General features: G+C 35.6%; 1 protein-coding gene across 2 annotated transcripts in view; it reads right to left on the bottom strand.

The window, feature by feature from the left end:
* The window catches only part of FSIP2 (fibrous sheath interacting protein 2), a 144,477-nt gene that overhangs the window by 17,419 nt on the left and 105,221 nt on the right, over positions 1–21,837 (bottom strand). For both annotated transcript variants that reach the window (XM_055571991.1, XM_055571992.1), the window contains 3 exons: positions 11,269–20,741; positions 8,030–8,530; positions 6,407–6,507 (listed from right to left, as the gene is read on the bottom strand). In XM_055571991.1, coding sequence (XP_055427966.1) covers positions 6,407–6,507; positions 8,030–8,530; positions 11,269–20,741 — 10,075 coding nt within the window. The remainder of the gene's footprint in view (positions 1–6,406; positions 6,508–8,029; positions 8,531–11,268; positions 20,742–21,837) is intronic.

Consider the following 21,837-nt stretch of genomic DNA (forward strand, 5'->3'; position numbering starts at 1 on the left):
TTTACAAGCTTATTGCCCATTTATATATCCTCTTTGAGGAAGTATCTATTCAAGCTGCCCTTTGCCTAATTTTTTAATCAGGTTGTTTTTTGTTTTTATTGAGTTATAGGAGTTCTTTATATATTCTGGATAGTACTTCGTTATCAGATATATGACTTGCAATTATATTCTCCCATTCTATGTGCTGACTTTTTACTCTCCTTTGAAGCACAAAAATTTCTAATTTTGATACAGTCAAACTTATCCAATTTTTTTCTTACTGCTTGTACTTTTAGTATCATATCCAAGAAATTATTGCTAAATCCAATGTCATGGGCTTTCCCTCTATGTTTTCTTACAAGAATTTTATAGTTTACTTAGGTGTCTTTGACCCATTTTGAATTAGTTTTTCTACATAGTATAAGGTAAAGGTCTAACTTCATTTTTGTGTGTGGTTATCTAGTTTTCCCAATGCCATCTGTTGAAAAGACACTTTTCTCCATTTAATGGTCTTGGGATTCTTATCACAAAGCATTTGATATATTAAAGATCTGTTCTGGGTTATTTATTTTATTCCACTGGTCTACATATCTGTCTTTATGTCAGCACCGCATTGCTCTGATTACCATGATTCTGTAATAAGTTTTGTAACAAGGAGTCCAAGTTTGTTCTTTCTTTTCAGGATTGTTTTGGCTACTGGAAGTCCTTTGAGATACCATATAAATATTCAAATGTATTTTTTCTTTTACTGCAAAAAGTCAGAATTTTTATAAGGATTCCATTTAATGTGCACAATCCTTCGGGTATTATTTTAAAATCTTAACAGAATATTTCTGTTAATTTGTGTCTTTTTAAATTTCTTCCAGGTATGTTTTTCAGTTTTCACTGGAGTATAGAAATGCAATGGTTTTCTTCTGGGTAATTCTATATCTAGCAACTTTGATTACCTCATATATTTCTCTTAAAAGTATTTTTTTTTTGTATGGCATCATAGGTTTTCTACATATAAGATAGTATCATCTATGAGCAGAGCTCATTTTAATTCTCTTCCAATTTAGATACCTTTTATTTCTTGCCTAATTGTTTTGGCTAGGGCTTCTGGTAATATATTGAATAGAAGTGATGAGAGTGTCAGCTATTGTTGAATAAAACTGGACAGAGTAGACATCCTTGTCTTCTTTCTGATATTAAAGGAAATGCTTTCAGCTTTTCATGGTTATATATAATGTTAGCTGTAGGTTTGTCAGATACTACCTTTATTATGTTGAAGAATGAAATCCCTCATTTGCTCCACTGCTGCTTCCTTCCTATTAGTTGAGGTTTTTCAGAGACACATTTTGATTCCCTTTTTGTTTCCTTTCATGTATATTTTATAGTTATTTTCTTTGTTGTTAACACAGAGAGTACATATAGCATCTTAAAGTTATGATAATTACGCTGATACCAATTTAACCTCAGTTGCATACAAAACTCTGCTCCTCCATAGGCAACTGCCATCCCTTTGTTACTGCTATCCCGAATTATGGCTTTAGATAAATCCCATTTAGTCTTTGGGCTTCCCTGGTGGCTCAGATAGTAAAGAATCCACATAAAATTATTATAATACTGGTTTTTACATTTTTCCATATATTTAACTTTACTAGAGAATTTAAAATTTTCATACGGCTTTGAGTTACCATCCAACATCCTTTAGTTTCAATTTGAAGAACTTGTGTTAACATTTCTTGCATTTCATTTTCTAATTTAGAATGTTCTGATTTCTCTTTCATTTTGAAGGGTATTTTCTACTGGTAATAAGAGTTGTCACATGACAGTTTTCTCTTTTAGCCCTTTAAATATATAATCTACTGCCTTCCCTCCTGCAAGGTTTCCTCTAAAAGTTTTACTGACAGTTTTATGGAGATCTCTTGTACAAGCAATTTCTATGGTGCCACTTGAAGAAGCTCTTTTGTCTTTGTCTTTTGATGGTTGTGATTATGTCTCAGGCAATCTCTGTGCACTTATGTTACTTAAAATTCACTGAATTTATTATTTGTATATTCATGCTTTTTCAAATTTGAGGAGGTTTTAGCCATATTTCCTAAAATCATCCCCTTGCCCTTTTTCTCTTGTTTCTCTGGAATTCACCATAGTGTGTGTGTGGGTGTGTGTGTATTGGTATGCTTGATCATATCCCTTAAGTTCCATAGAATCTGTTCACTTTTTCAGCCTCTTCTTTTTGCTTGTCAGACTCAATAATTTCAAGTGACTTGTGTTCAAATTCACTGATTATTTCTTCTACTTGATTGTGACTGCTTTTGAGCCCATCTAGTGAAGCTTACAATTTAGTTGCTATATTTTTCAGTTACAGAATTTGTTAGTTCTGACCGGTTCCTTTTTTACAGCTTTTAATCTCTTAATTTTTATTTGTATGATTTTTTTTTTGTATACTTTGACTTCCTTTGGGTCTTTGTGTTTCAGTTATTTTAAACTCTGTCATATATGTCCATTTGGTGTGCTTCTCCATGGACATTTTCTGAGGATTTATTTGGTTTCTTAAAAACGTGCCAAATTTTCTTGTTTCTTAATATACATTGTGATCTTATGATGGAATTTGAGCATTTAAAGAAACAGTTATCTCTTCCAGCTTTTGGAGATTGGTGTAGAAACCCTTCACTAACTAGCAGAAGGGGGAACCTTGGGAACAGACGGAGGTAAAGCCTTCAGGTGTTCATTTTGTTCTGGGCCTATGTATGTACTTTTGCTTTTCCTTTTTCACTTTTCCCGACCTGCTGTTAAATGTTTTGTTTCCTAAGAGTATCATATTTCTTCTCAGTTTAGTTCAGTTGCTCAGTCATGTCTGACACTTTGCGACCCCATGGACTGCAGCATGCCAGGCCTCCCTGTCCATCACTAACTCCTGGAGCATACTCAAGCTCATGTCCATCAACTCGGTGATGCCATCCAACTATCTCATCCTCTGTCATCCCCTTCTCCTCCTGCCCTCAATCTTTCCCAGCATCAGGGTCTTTTCCAGTGAGTCAGTTCTTTGCTTCAGGTGGCCAAAGTATTGGAGTTTCACCTTCAGCATCAGTCCTTCCAATGAATGTTCAGGACTGATTTCTTTATGATTGGCTGGCTTGATCTCCTTGCAGTCCAAGGGGCTCTCGAGAGTTGTCTCCAACATCACAGTTCAAAAGCGTCAATTCTTCTGCACTCAGCTTTCTTTATAGTTCAACTCTCATGTCCATACATGACTACTGGAAAAACCATAGCTTTGACTAGACGGACTTTTGTTGGCAAAGCAATGTCTCTGCTTTTTAATATGCTGTCTAGGTTGGTCGTAACTTTCCTTCCAAGGAGCAGCGTCTTTTAATTTCATGGCTGCAGTCACCATCTGCAGTGATTTTGGAGACAAAGAAAATAAAGTCTGTCACTGTTTCCATTGTTTCCCCATCTATCTGCCATGAAGTAATGGGACCAGATGCCATGATCTTAGTTTTCTGAATGTTGAGTTTTAAGCCAGCTTTTTCACTCTCCTCTTTCACTTTCATCAAGAGGCTGTTTAGTTCCTCTTCATTTGCTGCCATAAGGGTGATCATCTGCATATCCGAGGCTTCTTCTCAAGGCCTTGGCTATTCTGTGGTTTCCCTGTATCTGTAATCTCTTGCCTTCAGGTATCTGTGCGTCTGTAGTCCCTTGTGATTTCCATGCACCATGGCATCCATCTACTGACTTCTGTGGCTTCCAGGCTTAGATCCAAACTATGCCATCATTCCCAATCTGTGCTTCTTCAGGTGAGACAGAAATAGTCTCTCAGGTAGTCCACAGATAGATCCGGACACTGCAAATAAGTTCCAATCTGCTCTTTCCACTTCAAGAGAAAAAACTGAGAATTGGGCCATTTCTTCCCAACTATGCCACATCATGTTGCAGAAGGGGGTTAGGTAATGATAAGAAAAGTCTGTGGAATTTCCTGCCACTTTGAATGTGGCCTTTCTTTGGGCATTCCCTTGGTTGATGCTGTTAGTTGATTGGTTTATAGAGCTCTTGTGAAGTTGTTTTATCAGTCTGTAGTTATTTTTGTTTCTACAAGAAAATAAGGGTTTGCATTTTCTTGGCCTGCTGCTGCTACTGCTGCTAAGTCGCTTCAGTCGTGTCCGACTCTGTGCGACCCCATAGATGGAAGCCCACTAGGCTCCCCCGTCCATGGGATTCTCCAGGCAAGAACACTGGAGTGGGTTGCCATTTCCTTCTCCAATGCAGGAAAATGAAAAGTGAAAGTTAAGTCGCTCAGTCGTTTCCGACCCTCAGTGACCCCATGGACTGCAGCCCACCAGGCTCCTCCATCCATGGGATTTTCCAGATAAGAGTACTGGAGTGGGGTGCCATTGCCTTCTCCTACCTCACTCTAAATTGACTTTTATTTGGTATTATCTGTGCCCTCTGTCTTCACTGATATAAATAATAGAGGGGTACCTGCATTACTAATTTTGTCTGTTAATACAATCAATCATTATTTAGGAACAAGAGGCAATAATTTGGCCAGGAATAAATGTCCCAAAATAGTATGTCAAAAAGAATTGCATCATGCTGTGTGGGGAAAAATTATAACCAGGTAGATTTTTCTATTTATACCTATTGCTTCTCCCACAATAGAGATACTTCCGTTTCTAGGTTATGAATACTCTTATAAACTTAAGAATAATTTTAGGCAACTTCTGTTCTAGATATAATTAGATTAGAAATCTAATTAGATTTCAAGTCTGTTGCTGTTGTTTAGTCACCCAGATGTTTCTGATTATTTGCAACCCAATGGACTGCAGCACGTCAGACCTCCCTGTTCCCCATCATCTCCTGGAGTTTGCCCAAGTTCATGTCCATTGCATCGATGACGCCATCCAGCCATCTCATTGTCTGACACCCCCTTCTTCTGCCCTCGGTATTTCCCAGCATCAGGGATTTTTCCAAAGTATTGGCTCTTCACATCAGGTGACCAAAATACTGGAGCTTCAGCTTCAGCCATCAGTTCTTTCAGTTAGTACTCAGGGTTGATTTCCTTTAAGATCAACTAGTTTGATCAACTTGCTGTACAAGGGACTCTCAGGAGTCTTCTCCAGCACCACAGTTTGAAGGCATCAATCTTTTGGCGCTCTGCCTTCTTTATGGTTCAGTTCTTATAACCGTATGGGACCACTGGGAAGACCATAGCCTTGACATATAGACCTCTGTTGGCAGAGTAATGTCTCTGCTTTTCAACATACTGTCTATGTTTGTCAAAGCTTTCCTGCCGAGAACCAATCATCTTCTGATTTCATGGCTGTAGTAACCATCCACAGTGATTTTAGAGCCCAAGAAGAGTAAATCTGTCACTGCTTCCACTTTTTCCCCTTCTATTTGCCATAAAGTAATGGGGCTTGATGCCATGATCTTAGTTTTTTAATATTTAGTTTTGAGCTGACTCTTTCACTTTCTTCCTTCATCCTCATCAAGAGGTTCTTTAGTTCCTCCTTGCTTTCTGTCATTAGAGTGGAATCATCTGTGTATCTGAGGTTGTTGATGTTTCTCCCGCCTATCTTGATTCCACTGTGTAACTCATCCAGCCTGGCATTTCTCATTATGTGCTCAGCGTATAAGTTAATAAGCAGGGTGACAACAGACAGCCCTGTTGTACTCCTTTCTCAGTCCTGAACCAATCAGCTGTTTCATACAGGGCTCTCACTGTTGCTTCTTGACTCACATACAGGTTTCTCAGGAGATAGGTAAAATAGTCTGGTATTCCAATCTCTTTAAGAGTTTTCCACAGTTTGTTATGATCCACACAGTCAAAGGCTTTAGTGTAGTCAAAACAGAGGTAGATGTTTTTTCTGGAATTCCCTTGCTTTCTCTATGGTTCAGTAAATGTTGGCAATCTGATCTCACTGCTAAACAGTTCAGACTTTGCTCTGATAATCATACAAACTTGGGTTGCCTTCTCATGTAAATGCTGTCTATATATACAGACCCACATCAAACTACATTGTTTCCTAGAATTCATCTCTGAATGCTCCAACTTACACTGTTCCCTCTCTTCATACATACTGGAACATTGAATTACTTAAAGAGATTTGAGTAGGAACCCTTTGAGCTGAAAGACACTGGGTTGCATTCATATCACTATCTTCCAGATTAAAAAGCAAAACTATAACACATTAGCGAATTCTTAATTCAAGACACTGTTAGACTAGAAAGAATGTAGAGGTCAAGTAACTAGGAATGGGGCATCAGACAGAATGAAAAGGCCTTAGAGAAGCACAGTGGAGAGGTAGGGGAGGAAAGGATAAGAAGGAGTGAAGGAAGTTATAGGGTTGAATACTTGCTCAATCAAGTTTTACCAGGGACTTCATTCTTCCCAGAAGCATTAGCCTCATCTCAGATTGCTATTTTATATTGCTTTAATTTCATATACCTGGCATATGAAATCAGATCTTCTTGGTTGTATGAAGATGAACTCATAATTCTGTGTATGAAGTAATGTGTCGGCTCAGTAATAAGGATTTTTTCTTCTTTCTGGAAAAGTGCAAGCCATGTATTACATTTGATATACACTTCACCATATACTTGGCATATTCTCCCCTCTTAACATACACTATAATTAGAAAAAGTTTCAGAGATTACTTAAAAATGGATGGAACCTATAGTTCTAACTAAAATGTCTTTTTCCAATATAGTTTTTAGGAAATGGCTAGTGAAAGGGTCTAGACAATAGCATTGAAGTTTGAGTAAATGCTAAAGATAAACACAGCACAAAGTTTGATGTATATGATTTTCCAATTCTGTACTTTACAGGTGTTTTATGGAAACAGTTCAAAAACAACAGAGATATAATTCTGGTCAGTTCAGAAGACTGTCAACTCAATCATGTGAACCTGTACTCTGATCTGGTTTGTTGGGAAGTCATGTGTGATTTTAAGGCCATAACTTTTATAAGAATACGTTTAGTGTTGTGTCTATTATAATCTTGAAAAAAATAGACTACTATTACTTGGATTACTGTTCCTACAATCCGTTTTTACTTTTGTTAATGTTATAACAATTCTTTAGTTGTCTATGAAGTCAGTACTTCTGAATGAGGCTCAAGAAAACTATTCTGCAGACTGCATCTAATCTTGTAATCACATAGATTCCCAGCAAATAGTTCCAAGTATGTGTTAAGATGATTTGCCTGGGAAGCTTTTGAACTGAACAGAGTTGTATCTGTTGTTTCTGGTTCATCTCAGCTTTTGTGTTAATTTGGGAATCATGTCAAATGGATAATCAATAGGATTATCCCACCAGGAAACCCTAAATCATATATACTTTTCAAAAACATACTTTGGTATACATTTTTGAACAGGGACCACCAAAGAGTCACTGAAATCCAAACCATTATGCTATGTGAGGCACTTGGTACTAGGGATGAAAGTTGTTCTCCATGAATATAGAGGAGTTTATGGGCTGATTGCAAGGGTGATATTTAAAATATTTTTATTAACTTGTTAACTTTGGTCAAGTTGGTTAAGCAACATGTTAAAAAAAATGCTATGTAACTTGCCCAAAAGATGCATAGCTATTAAAGACAGAGTTGGGATTGAAATCCAATCTGAAATTACCTCCTACCTCGACCCATCTTCTGGTACTGCCCTACTTGTTGAAAATGTATTTACCAGTCAAAATATAAAAGAGATGAAATCTTCTAAAATATGTAAATAATTAACTTTCATTTCTCTTAAGTAGCTTCCTTTTCTGTCATCCTTGGCTTTCTAATTATTCTACGTCTCTTTCCATTATCTGCTTTGTGTTCTATATGCAATTGTGTTCTATGCATGTTGTAAATTTTTTTAGAAAGTTTCTTTCATATTGTAAATTTTTCTTGCATACTGTATGCATTTCTTGCATACTGTAAATGTTGCCAGACTTAGGAAGAGACTATATCTGGAACCGTTTTAGTATTCTTTTCTACTCAATTAAGGTGCATACTTGGACAGAATCTCTGAAGACCTCTACTCTTTCCACAGACATCTGGTTATTGAGAGTCATGTTTCTCACTCACCTTACTCTGTGACTTTTCCTCCCAAGTAGAATCTGTTTCAGTAAAGGTTCCTGAGCAGGGGGACATGTCAAGTTCAGCAACAGTTCTTTTAATTTGTCCATTCTTAGCTTCTATTACATGATTTGACACTGTTCCAGTATTTTCAACATTTGCATTGGATGTGGGCTGACAACATTTACTTAGTGAAAAAAACTTTTTCAGACTGCTTGTGCTTTGTGTTGGCTTGGGAGAAACGACTTTGCTTTCTACTGTCTTTGTGGAATGTTTTACTTGATCTTCAATGTTTTCTCCTGAGTGTTCTTGTACAATCTCTCTTAAAACAACTTCATCTTCATCAGATGAAGTTAGTTCCTCTTCTATGGTACTTTCTGAGATTTCCTGCTCAATATCATGAGCTACTAACCGAAGGATAAGTTCTTTTTTGTTCTGAACATCTTTTAAAAGCTCCACTTTGGTGATATCAGGCTTTCTTATATTCTGAAATGAATTTCTGCAAACAGCCTAGAATTGAAGGTATAATGAATATCAGAAACAAATGCCTCAATCACTTTTCCTGTGATTCTATTACAAAAGAGCTATTTCAGTTTGATTTCTAGTTTTAATGTAAAATAATATCTTCAGATGCTATGTTTACATTAGCAATATTTTAAAAAAGAAACATGAAAATTGTAAGAAATATTTGTTGGTATCATGTCTTTTACATTCAGGGATTGTATGTAATCTATCATACCATTTGATTAATCTACCATAATTTATTCCAGAGTTTAATGAAGGACTAACACAGGTTCTTCTTTTTCTTTTTTTGCTTAAACTTTGTATCTTGCTGCATCATGTATATTTTTTTATTCTTTTACTTTGGAAGTTGGTGAGAGAAGTAGACATGATGATATATTTTTCTAAAACTGTAGATAGGTTATCAAAGAGAAACTGAAATGTACATATTTTCAATAGAAAAGCAGTGTATTATCTGCTCTTGATTTTTAAAAATGATGAATGACCAAGATTGTGAAGGTCTCTGACTCTTTAATCTCTATAATTCCACTCTTGATTCTCTGGATATATTTTCCAAAAGAATCTTGAAAACATAAGTCTTCATTTTTCCCTTACCTCCCTAGGCAAATCTCACCTTTCATTTTCAATGTCTAAAGACAGATCTAAATGTCTAAAGAAAAGACAATTATTATTGAGTAATATAACATCCCCATTTCAGTAGCCTTTGATGATGCCACAGAACCTCCAAATTTTTCCTAACCCTAGACATCAACATTCCTTTGGAACACTGCAAGGCAATTTTTAAAATATTGGTACCAGAAAAGAATATTTTCTATGGAAACAAAATATACAAACAGTCTCCTTAAGAACTTAAAACACAATCATTTTTGATTTTCTGTGTTATTGGTGGGGTTGGGGGGGTGCGGGGCAGGCAGTGGTTTAGAAAATCCAAAATCATTCTATCTGGCTTTGTTAATATATATAATTTTAATATGTACATGGCTAGTGTGTTAGGAATTTATGGTATCTCAAAACAGGAAATAAAGCCCTGGGGCACAGCCAACAAACACCTAGATTCTCTGCTCTAATCTACTATTCTTTAGTCTTTTTGTCCCTGTGTAGGAGATTGATAACATTGATACCCAGACTGGTTCAAATCATGTCTTATCAGAGTTGTCTAGGTCTGCTTCATTTGTACTTTATTTTTTGGATGAATTTTCTCCCCCTTAAGAGAAAAATGGCCATTATTTTCGTTTAAATATTCTCTTCCTACTTTCTGTGGTCTATAAATGACTTAATGAAAGAGAATGGTAACCAAGAGTGAGATTTGTGACAGACAATTCTACATATAATTGAAAACTACCTTTAAGCAATGTTATTCTATGTCTTTGAACACAAATTTTACTCCTAAGGGGTTACATATATATATGAATGAAGACTACCAAAAAATATGCTAATGAAAATGATGAGAATCCATGTAAGGAATAACTTTTAGAGCTTGAAAAGACTGTCATCTGGTTCAAAAAAGTTAAGGCAAAGATTAAATTAGTATGTCTTCCCATAATAATTTCAGTACTTGGGTATGAAAACATAAGTGCCAATTAACATATTTAACAGCCCTGATACCTAGTTCAATGGGTTGCAGGACAGTGCTGGAGAAAATTTACTTCAAGTGTCTGCTCCAGGGAGAATAGTTCTATAAAACTTGGCTCATTCACCAAGCATAGATTATACCCTCAGCACACTCAGTCCTCTTATGAGAGAACACGATCAGTACAAGGGGCTCTGATAAAAATGTGTAGATTAGTGTAATTCCATTGGCCAGACCATCCTTTGTCCTTAGTTGTACAGTTTCCTTGTAACAAGGACATCATTTTTGTATTTTAAAGTCTCCAGTAGTTTAATATATTGGGGGCCTAAATATGGAACTGCAGAGCAGAATTAGGGACTAAAACAAGAGGAAACAGATTCATAAATATGGAAACATTAAAGCAGCTAAATCTAGAAGAAGGATAAGAAGAAACTTAACACTTCTTGAGATTATAGAAGAACCTGAGGAAGACTATTAAAGTGAAATAATAAGAAACTAGCATAATCTAAGAGTTTGTATTCTGATGTGTGTTGACAAATGTTGCTAAAAGTAAAAAGAGTAGTATTACTGCTGTAGAGCCTTATATTTGAGAAATCTATTTTAGATACTTTTATTATTATTTCAGTCACCACAATTCTGCTGTCAAGGGTGTGTGTGTGTGTGTGTATGTGTTTGTATGAGAGTTGTTTAGTAGTGTCCAATTCTTCGCGACCCCATGGACTATAGCCTGCCAGGCTTCTCTGTCCATGCAATTCTTCAGGCAAGAATATTGGGGTGAGTTGCCATGCCCTTCTCTAGGGGATCTTCCTGACCCAGGGAGTGAAACCTGATCTCTTGATTTGCAGGCAGATTCTTTATCCTCTGAGCCACCTAGGAAGGCCAGTCAAGGGTATATCCCTGTATTCTCATTATTTTTTTCTTAAAGTTTAAATTGATTGTCTTAGGAAAACTAGCCTGAGACTTTTAGAATGAGTCTCAGAGATGGAATGGCAAGTCCCAGTAAGTCATATAACTATACAGATAAACTTGTGCCACCCATTTTCCTATTGGGTTGGACAATAACAACAACAAAAAACACATTCTCATATATCCATCTGAGGAACAGAACAGAACAACCATTTTTGACTTTTTTTTTTGCTATTCTTTTTATACTTACCTCAAAGGGTTTTATATCTAGTCGTCCTGTCTTGCTCAATGAGGTCCGTCTTTCTCTCTTCAACTCTCTTATAGTAAATGTGTCTGAGGGATAACTTCTTCCACCTATTGATGCTCTTCTCAGTTCTGCTATGCTATGTCCAGTATTCTTTAAACATTCCGTCTGAAGTTTCTCAAGGGGTTGAGTTTTTATAGAAATTACTGCTAAGTGTTCTGAGATAATGTTTGGATCTATTTTGAGGGGTTTATTCCCAACATGTGGAACTATTTTAATTGCAGAGTCCTCTACAATTGAATCTTTAGTTGATTCTTTATTTAAGTCAGGAATCATGTTAACAGCATGCTCTTGTGCCTTTTCAACAATTCTGTTAATGTCTAGATCTCCAAAGAAACAAGCATTTGAATTCTTTGGGTTAGCTGAATCGAAGGGAAAATTTGAAACTTCATTAATAATTAAATTAGCCACTTTTTTAGGGAAAACTCCATTTGTACTTTTTATATCATGATAAAGATCCTTTTGGGTTCCAGATTGTTGTAGTACATTACTATAAATAGAATCAATAACCTGAGAAACCATTTCTATACTTTCTGGATTTAGAAAGTGTTCTTCAGAATCAGCAGCAACAAGATTAATATTATTCTTTGAAATTTCAGCTGTCACAGATTTTGTCAGTTGAGATGCAATTTTAGTTAATTCAGGCTTTGATAAGTTTTTTGCATGTTTGCTTGAGTCACTTGGCAACCTTACTATTTTAGCCAAGAACAAGGCTAGTGCTTCCTCTAAAAACGTGGCATCTAACATAGAACCTTTTTTGGATGAAGACTTTTCCTGGGACTTGAATTCATCAACCATTTTGACTACTTTTTCCATAATTTTAACAGCTTCCAGAGCTAATTCTGGACCTGATAATTCTTCCTGTACTTGAGGTTGAAATTTGGATTTGGAAATTTCTTTCACCATTAAAAACCCTATTACATCAGAGAGGATATTACTTTTACCCATTAAATCTTTAAATATAGAAGTGAGTGAGCCAGAGTGTTTTAAAATACTGGTATAAACAGAATTAACTACTTTTTCAATAGCTTCATTGTCAGCCAAAGGTGCAGTAGGTATTTCCTTTGCCGGTGATACAACTTTAATCTTATTTTTGGAGATAATTTCTTGTATTGAATTTAATATTTTTGATGTTATTTTTTGCATTTCAGTTTCTAGGGGTTTGGGTCTTTCCTTATTGACCTTTGGAAACGCAGATAAAAGCTTCGATAAAAATTTTACAGCAATTTCTTCTATTATGTTATAAGGCAGTATACACGCCTGTGATGGATGAGGCTGGGGAACGTCAGCCGTTTGGATCACATCTTTAAGAATATTTTCAACAACACTGTCAACTTCTGCACACTGATACGGTGTTAGCTCTCCAGAAAAGTAGTTCTGCAACTGATTGCCAGTCACTTCTCGTCGAATTAAGTCAACTATGGTTTCTGAAAGAATTCTACATCCACTGGCTGCACAATTTTGTATACTCTCTTGTGACCCAAATTGTGACAAGAGATTATCATAGAGTGATTGAACCACTAATTGAATAGTTTCATCATCACTGGGATGTAAGGATTCCACATACTGTATAATCATATCTTCATCTTTGGAGATCTCTGTTGTAACTGTACTTAATAACTTCATTTGAAGGAAATCCAGTTCTGTAAACCAGCTGCCTTCATATGTTTCTGCTATGGTGTTTGATATGGTTGAGAAAATTTTAGATAAAAGAGTAGAAATCACATTCTCTAAAAATTCATGAGGCAGCATGATGGTATATGGTGATGATGTCTGACATTCTTTGCTGGCTGTTTGAGCCACTTTTTGGACCTTTTTAACAACATCCTTAGTTTCCAGAGGCAAACATGACGAAGCTGGAAACTCATTGCACAATATCAAATTAAGCTTATGTTGAAAAATTTCATTTATCATTGCACTAGTTAATCTTCTTGCTAAATGTCCCCCATTACTCTTTATATTCTTACAAATGGAGCCTTGAGATTTATATTCCTTCAAAATATTGCACACAGAGGCATGGACAACTTTGTTTACCAATGTTTTATCAATTGATGACATTTTATCTAAAAAAAGTATCTTATTTGAAGAGGGTTTTTCAGTCATTGTATGACTCTTATCCACAGTTATTGTCTTAACGTTGCATGGTGCTTCATCTATATTTGATTCTTTATGCCTGGGATATTCCTTAGGAACTGATGACACTTTATCTGCAGGAGGAAAAAACTGATATTCTTTATCTGGCCTAAATACCTTAATTTGAGCATCAGAAAACTCCTTTAACAGTGAATCAATAAGTCTCATAGCTGTGTCATAGAGTTCAGCTTGATTTTCATCATCACATACATTTTGACATCTATCATATGTTTGTGTTTCTGGTGAGGAAGAAAAGACCAATTTGTTAACCATTTCAGTAATAACATCTTCTAAAAATTTAGCAGGGAAAACCGCAGGTTCACATTTTGGAGCGTACTGAGGACTGTCTGTTTTACTAGGTTCCTTTTTAATATCCTTAACTTTCACGCTGTCATTTTCTCGTTTCCCCCCTCTCTTCTTCTCCCTCTCTTTTTCTATTTTGCTTGCATTCTCTTTTTCTTCTTTCTCTTTGGCTGGGAGATTTTTGTTGGCTGAGAGGGATAAATCCTTTGTTAAAACAGACTGTGCAAAATCCTTGCCAATCTCTTGAGTTATAGGTGATGCTGTATGACTTGGAAGACTTTGTTGTTTTAAATAATCAGCTGATTCTTGAGAATGGTACATTCCGAAGATGCTGTCATAAATATTTTCAGTGACATTTTGGACTAATTCATAATCTGAGTACTGTCCTTCCTTTATGTCTATTTGAGCTGAAGAGTCTTTCCTCTCCTCGTCGTTTGGCTTCTGGGTAACTGCTTCTGAAGGTTTCTTGATTGTGTTCTCTGTATTTCTCACTTTGACTATCAAAGAAGATAACTGAAGGGGGTTGTCTTCTGTTTTTAATGAACTTTCTCTTGTTTTGTCAACCTTCTTCTCATTGTCTATTTTAAAATCTAGTTGAAAGATTTCCCTTTCACCATCAGTAGCTACCAGAATTTGTGTGTGTACCTCCTTACCTTGCCCCTCCTTATCTGAAGCTGATATTCTTTTCTTGTCAGTTTCATTATTTTTGAGTGTTCCCTTCAAATATTGCTCCTGTTTATCTTTAGTTTTCACACTAGTAGTTGGACAAGTAACTTTTGATACATTGCATTTTTGAACTGGAATTCCCATTTTGTTTTTATTCTCTTTATTGGCCACACCTGCAGCTGGTCCTGATAACAGGTTAACTACATTGCTTTTCATAATACTTGTTACAGAGGTAACTACTGGGTCTTGGATATCACCTGTTTTTATTGATGTCTCCTTAGTTTCCAAACTTTTCCTTTTGCTCATTGCACCTCTATCTACTTCCAAAGTATCCAACACATTTTTCTGGTCTGAAGTTAGAGACGTGTGTTTATATGACTGTTTTGATAAAGTAAGTTGATTCTCTTTTAAGCATCTGTTTATCTGTGTAGAAGTTTGCTGTGGAAGGTGTTTAACCCTTTGAGTGATGTTATCTGGATTTAGAAATGAAAAGAAAGTAGAAGACCAGTCTCCTGAAAAAAGTGGTTGAATCTTGAAAGCAGAGATTGCCTTCTGGGCTAAAGTAGCAATCATTTCTATAACAATGTTATTTTTACCATTCTTCTGAATATCATTAGTTTCATACGTTCCTATGAACTGATCATACACAAAATCAGATATCTTATCAACTGTCTCTTTATCAATTGGTGGAAAAGAAAACATTTCTTCAGCATTTGGTAGAACTTTAATTTCACTTTTCCTAAATTCTCCTATCAGAGAGTTTGCAAATTTTAAAGCCAAGCTCACAACATCTGGCTCTGGTTTTTCTTTTTTCTTAATCTCTTCAGTAATACTTGGAAGAGAATAAAATTTGCGAACAAGGTCAACAATTACATCTTCCAAAAATGTAGCTGAATATAGAGAAGGCTGTGTCTTTTTTTTACCAGGTATAGTATGTACAGAGACATGGTCATAATTAGATAAGCTATTGGAGGATGATTCTTCACCATGTAAAAATGGCTGCAGATGATGATCCATGATTTCCTTCATAATGAAACCAGCTATTTTACTGAGGAATGAGCCTCCAGTTTTGTTTGCATCTTTCTGGACTTCAGCTTGAAATTCAGATTTTTTCAAAATATTATTACATATAGAGTTAATCAAATCTTCAATCACTTCTAATTGCACACTTTCTGCATTCTCCTCCGCTGTAGCAAGACAGATCTCATGTTCAGAAATTTCTTTGATGATTTCATCAGTTAGTTTTGATGCTGCATCCATGAACTCATAATCTGAAACCTCTTCCTCTTTTAGTTCACTTTCAGTGTCAGTCAAAGGGAAGATATGCACTAGAAGCTTGTAAATCATATCTTCTAAAAGAGAACATGGCAACACAGTAATACATGATGGCAAGGCATGGCTATCTCTCATGATGACATTGAGTACATTTCTGATGATTTTATCAGCTTGAGGAGAAGAATAGGAAGAAGATATTAATTCTCCTGAAACTAATGACTTTACCTGGCAGTCATAAATTTCTTCCAAAAGGAAATTATATATTTTTCTTCCAAAACAAGCAGTGTCACTTTGCATAGCCCTATATATTTGAATCAGAGATTTATATTCATCTAATATTTTTTCATAAGTAAGGTTGACTGTTCTTTGAACAATTTCTTTATATCCTTTTGAAAAACACATATCAGCATCAGAGCTATCTGCAAGAAAAATCTCTGATGTGGTGAACTCCAGAACAATTGATTTTACTAATGTTGTAACAATGCCAGTAACTTTGGCTTTTACTATATCTGGGTTTTCAGCAGTCAAGACATTGTGTGAGAATGCATAAAGGAGTTTACATAAAAGTTCAGAAATTACTTCTTCCAAAAAGACAGCTGAATTCATGATGAAGGACAACTGTTTTTCTTTAGGATCTAATACTTTCTGTTTATAAGTTTGATCAACTTCAGCTGAAAGGAGAGTTTTATCTCCAGATAAAAATGACTGAAGATGATGATTAAAGATTTCTTTTATTATAAAACTTGCTATTTTTGAAACAGGTATATTACTTATATCTTTTTTATCTTTTGTAAGAGATTGGTATATACTTGAACAGGAAAGAGCAGCATAAATGGAATCAACCATGGATTGGATATCTTTTTCTGAAATCATACTATGTTTTTCATTCCCATGTTTAATAATACATACTGCATGTTTTGAAATTATTGACATGATTTCATTTATCAGTTTTATGACTGTATTACTTAAGTCTGATTGAGAAGTATCTTGGTGTTCTGTACTGGAGACCAATGGGCTCATCTGAGATATAAGCTGAGACACGATTTTTTCCAAATGAGTATGTGATAACATCGTAGTATATATTGTCGAAGCCTGTCTTTGGGATCTTGATTTAGTAATATCACGGTGAACTTTCTTTATCAAAATATCACTACTAAGTTTGGATTGTGACCCAAATGGAAGCTTTTCTGTAAGATTTGGATGAATTTGGAAATCAGAGGTTTCAGCCAGGATGATTTCAGTTATCTTTGCAGCCAGTATCTTTGTGTCATTTAGAAAATTTTTATCAGGCATTATTTCCATTTCATATTCTTGCACAACTTTGCTGTACACCGTGTCAATAATGTTTTTGACCACATCTCTCTCTACTGGAAGCAAACATAAATTTTTCTCTGCATTCTCTAAAATGCTAACTTTGGCTCTTGAGAATTCCTCTGTTATGAAATGTATGAGTTTTTCAGCTTTATCAAATAGTTCATCTTCTGAATCTCTTACTGATTTTGTTTGTACAATGCCTAACCCCCTGTGGAATATTTTGCTTAAAACCCCAGAAATCACATCCTCCAAAAAAGCTGAGGAATAAACACTGGCATAAAACCACTGCCTTCTCTCATCACCCAAATATGTGTATGATGAAGAAGGTAATGATTTTCCATCCACAAATGGCTGAAGATGTTGTTGACAGACATATTTAATGATAAAACCTGCTATCCTGTCAATAAGAACATCATTACTACTTGTGATACTTGGTTCAACTAATTCTTGAGACTCAGAGTTTAGAATATTTTTGAATACTGAGTCCACGAGATGGTGGATATCATCTTCTGAATAAAGAAACTTGGTTCCTTCTTCATCTTTTGAGAATCTAATTTCATGTTGGGAAATTTTCCTTCTAATATCACTGATTATATCTGAAGCAATTTCATTGAAATTAGCTTTTGATCTATCTTTTGGAATTTCTCTGTTTGCAACAATGCTATGTGCAGAGGGAAAAATTCTAGATAATAGTACTCTTATCATGTCTTCTAAAAATGTGTATGGCAGCAAGGTGTTATATGGAGATAAACTCTGACTTGGCATGGTAGATCCACTGATGTTACTAAGAATGTCTTGAACAATATTGTCAGTTGTTGAAAGAGAATATGAAGATGACAAATTCCCAGAAAACAGTGGATGAAGAAGGTAATCTGAAATAGCTGCTACAACTAAGTTGGTAATTTTTTCCACAAAAATACTGCTGTCTTCAGACTCTTTATCAAACTCAGGATCTAATCCATACTGTTTTAAAACATTTCTATAAACTGAGGTGACCAATTCGTCCACAATATCTGTATCCACAGAGGGGTAAGACTGTTCTTTGTCATTATATAGAAGGTGAACTTTAGCTTTGTCAAAATGGTTATTTACTGAGTTTACAATTTTTTGGGTCATGTTTTCCAGCTCAATTTCAGTGTTATGCTTTGGACTGAAAATTTTTGATAAAAGTCTGGCAACAATTTCCCTTACAAATGTCTCAGTGTAAATACCTGGGGCTGCTGGCGTCTGGGGTCTGTGTGACTCTATGACTTCATTGAGAACTTGTTTAACCATATTCGATATTGCATCTGAAGGAGTCTTTGGACGAGGTAAACCTTCTCCACACAAAAATGGCTGAAGGTGATTTTCAATAATCTCTTGGATAATAAAACTGGCTATTCGGTCAACCAAAATCGGGCTTCGGCTGAGTATACTTTTCTGTATTGAAATAAGAGAGTCATAGGTTTGCATAATATTTCTATAAACAGAATCCACCATCTTCTGGAGGTTTTTTCCTGTACACAGATATTGATTATCATATATAGTGAACCAAATTTTATGTTTTGAAATGGCTGATATAACCTTATTTATTATGCAGGTAGACATTTCATTAAAATCCGAACTCACAAAATATTTGTTTTCCAAAGAGGAAGCTTTACTGGGTGGAGGAATGAGTTGAGATAAAAGTCTTCTGATGATATCTTCTAAAAATGATTGTGATAACATGGTGCTATAGTCTGTTAAAGACCTAGGTTTGGAAGTAAATTCCCTCAGGTTATTTTGAAGTTTCTGTAATATAATTTCAGCATTGAGAGGGTAATATGAATTGTGTAAGAGCTTTTCCCTGAAGCAAGATGGGAGTTGGTAGTCCAAAATCTCTAACAATATGCTATTAGTTATTTGTTCTGCTATTGAAGTACTGTCACATGCCAGATTACCACCACAGGTCACTTTTGATTTATATTGCTGTAAAACACCGTAATAAACTGAGTCAACAATCCTACTAACAGTTTCTTTATGGATTGGTGGAAAACATAGCCTTTCTTCAGAATTCCGTAAAACAGTGACCCTTGCCTTGTTAAACTCATTCACTATACTGTTGACAAATAATGTATTCATCTCATTGAGCTGGGCATCCGTGATGTTTTCATTTTTGCCCAACAGTGAAATAGAGAGATTAAAAAACAGTTCTGAAATTATGTCCTCTAAAAATGTGGCTGAATAAACACCTGTATTCATATCTCCTGGATACAGCTTATTATGGATGGCTATTGTATTCATATCCTTTGTTCCCTGTCTTTTAAGAGGTGGCACATTAGCAAAATTTACTGAATATTTCTTGCCAAACGGTGCTTGAATTTTGGAGCTAACTACACTGGGATTATTCAGGGGTCCTGTCAAAGCATGGCCATAATAACTCATGCATCCTAAAGAGCCTCTACCTTGTTCCAATTCTGTTAATTCTGGCCTTTTTGCTTTTATAAAACTAGGCTGTATTTCTCTTGTTCCATACTTCAAATGCTTGTTTGCAAAAGTTGGACTTTGGGGGAGTTGTATACTGTGATGTAGTTTATCCATCAATGATTTAACCAAGCTGTGGGAAATAATAGTAAGCATAGAGTCTGATGACAATAAATCCGGATCCATTTCTGCCAGATTTTCCAAAATGTCTGACATATAATCCCATTGAAACTGTTCACAGTCCATTGGTCCATTACAGTAGTCAAAGTCTTCATCTACACTTTGAAGTATTTTTAAAAGTTGACATTCTTCTGCTGATACCTCTTCAGAAAGAGGGCAATTATCAAGAAAGACAGAGTTTGTGCATTTTTCTAAAAGTGTTCTGATTAGTTTCTCACATACAACATTGAGAAGGAAAACTGATTTAGGGGAGAGCCCTAAGTTATTTCCAAGTATGTTATTATATTGCCCTTCATACGATGATGAGAAAAATGTTCTTGCTTTTATTTCAGAACCCATAGCCTCATCTGGCTGTTCATCTGGTAAAAACAAGTCTAAAACAATACTGAAAACTCTGTTGACTATTTCTTTGGATTCATGAGTTTTTAGGCTACCAGCCAGACTATTTAACTTGTGTGCCAAATAATTTAATTTATTTTTTTGAATGATATGCTCAATTTGGTGAGTAGCTAATCCCCAGTCTCTGGAACCTTTCTGTCTTTGCATGGTATTTCTTCTGTTGCAAATGGGCACACTATTACTTCTGAGCATGGGAAATGGTCTGTTTCTTCTGCTATTTTCAAGGTGATGATTTAACCCTATTTCTTTGGACAGTACATGAATCACACCTATTAAGAGGTCCTGAAAGAGATCATCAAAATCAGCAGCACTTACTCCTGGGCAGTAAGTATACTTTCTTGTTAATGAAAACATTTGCTGTGCAATGTCGGTCTCTATGATGTTACTATTTAAAAGGATTTCAGTGATGATTTCAGAGATACTTAGAGCAAGTTCTCCAACAGAAATTGACCTACTCTCAAAAACTTGAGAATCAACTGAAATAATAGTGTTAAATGCAGCATTTTGTCTTTCCGATATTTTCTCTTCTTCTCTAATATCTGTGGTGCTACCAGAAATGCTTGACATTAAATGGCAAATGACAGACTCAGTGAGATGTTCACAAAATTGATGAAGTGAAGAATCACTATATATGCTTCTCAGAGGCGATTTTGATTCATATTTTTTCCTTGACAGTGTGGAAACAATAGACACCTTCTCACTGGAAACTTAAAAAAGAAAACATTACCATTTTAGTATGCATTAAGGGACATATGGAAAATTCAGTATTTTGATAATTATTTATGTATGAATTTCATCTGTGGAACACCTCACTAAAAAAAAAAAGAAAATCTAGTCAAGAAAAATACTGGGTTTTCTTCAGATACTTATTTCCCACCTGTAGAATCTTAATTTTAGCCATAAAGTTGAGAAAATAACCCTGAAGAATTCAAATATCTAAGTCTACTGCTGGTATCTGTTTTGCTTAGATGGTTAAGGTGCTCTAAAGACCTGGAGTTCCTGGGGCAGAGAAATGATTTCCAAGTGTTATATCTTAACATCTGCATGGTGATCTCTGTGGAATCAGGCAAGACCAGTGGAGAGTGGAGGCTTTAAGCTGAACTTTGACAATTAGACGGGTTTAGATATCTTGAGATGAAGGAAGTAAGGAAAGGAAGCTCCACATGGAAGGAGCATGAGTGACATCACTGAAAAACCCTAGACATGTCTGGGAATAGAGAAGAGACGTGATAGAAAGAAAGGGCTAGTGGTAAAGAATCTGATCTCCCAAGACAGTAGACACAGGTTTGATCCCTGGGTCAGGAAGTTCTTCCCCTGGAGAAGGAAATGGCAACCCACTCCAGTATTCTTACCTGGAAAATTCCATTTACAGAGGAGCTACAGTCCATGGGTCACAAAAGAGTCAGAGACCTAGCAACTAAACCACCACCACAGAGTCAAATACCAATGGGATGGGATTACGAATCTTATCTTCTCCTGTTTTCTTTGTTTTTCCTTATTCTTTAAGTTCAGTTAGGCTGTGCTTGAAGAAATTATACTTATAAGCTTGGAACTGCAGACGCAAACAACTGTCCACCTTGAAATAATACCAGTTTTAATTATAGGAAATGGCCTCATTGTACAAGTAGTTAGGACTGACAGTATGTATTCTACTATTTCAATGATGGTTAAGTGATGTATCTAGACTGGTAAAGTAGCAATTAATTACTGGCAACTGGAATTAATGATCCAGCTCAAGGCTATAATAGTATTAGATGGAATTTTATGAAACTGCCAATAATTATCAGGTTTGACATAAGGTGG

This window comes from Bubalus kerabau, chromosome 3 (genome assembly GCF_029407905.1).
Source record: "Bubalus kerabau isolate K-KA32 ecotype Philippines breed swamp buffalo chromosome 3, PCC_UOA_SB_1v2, whole genome shotgun sequence".
NCBI lineage: Eukaryota > Metazoa > Chordata > Mammalia > Artiodactyla > Bovidae > Bubalus > Bubalus kerabau.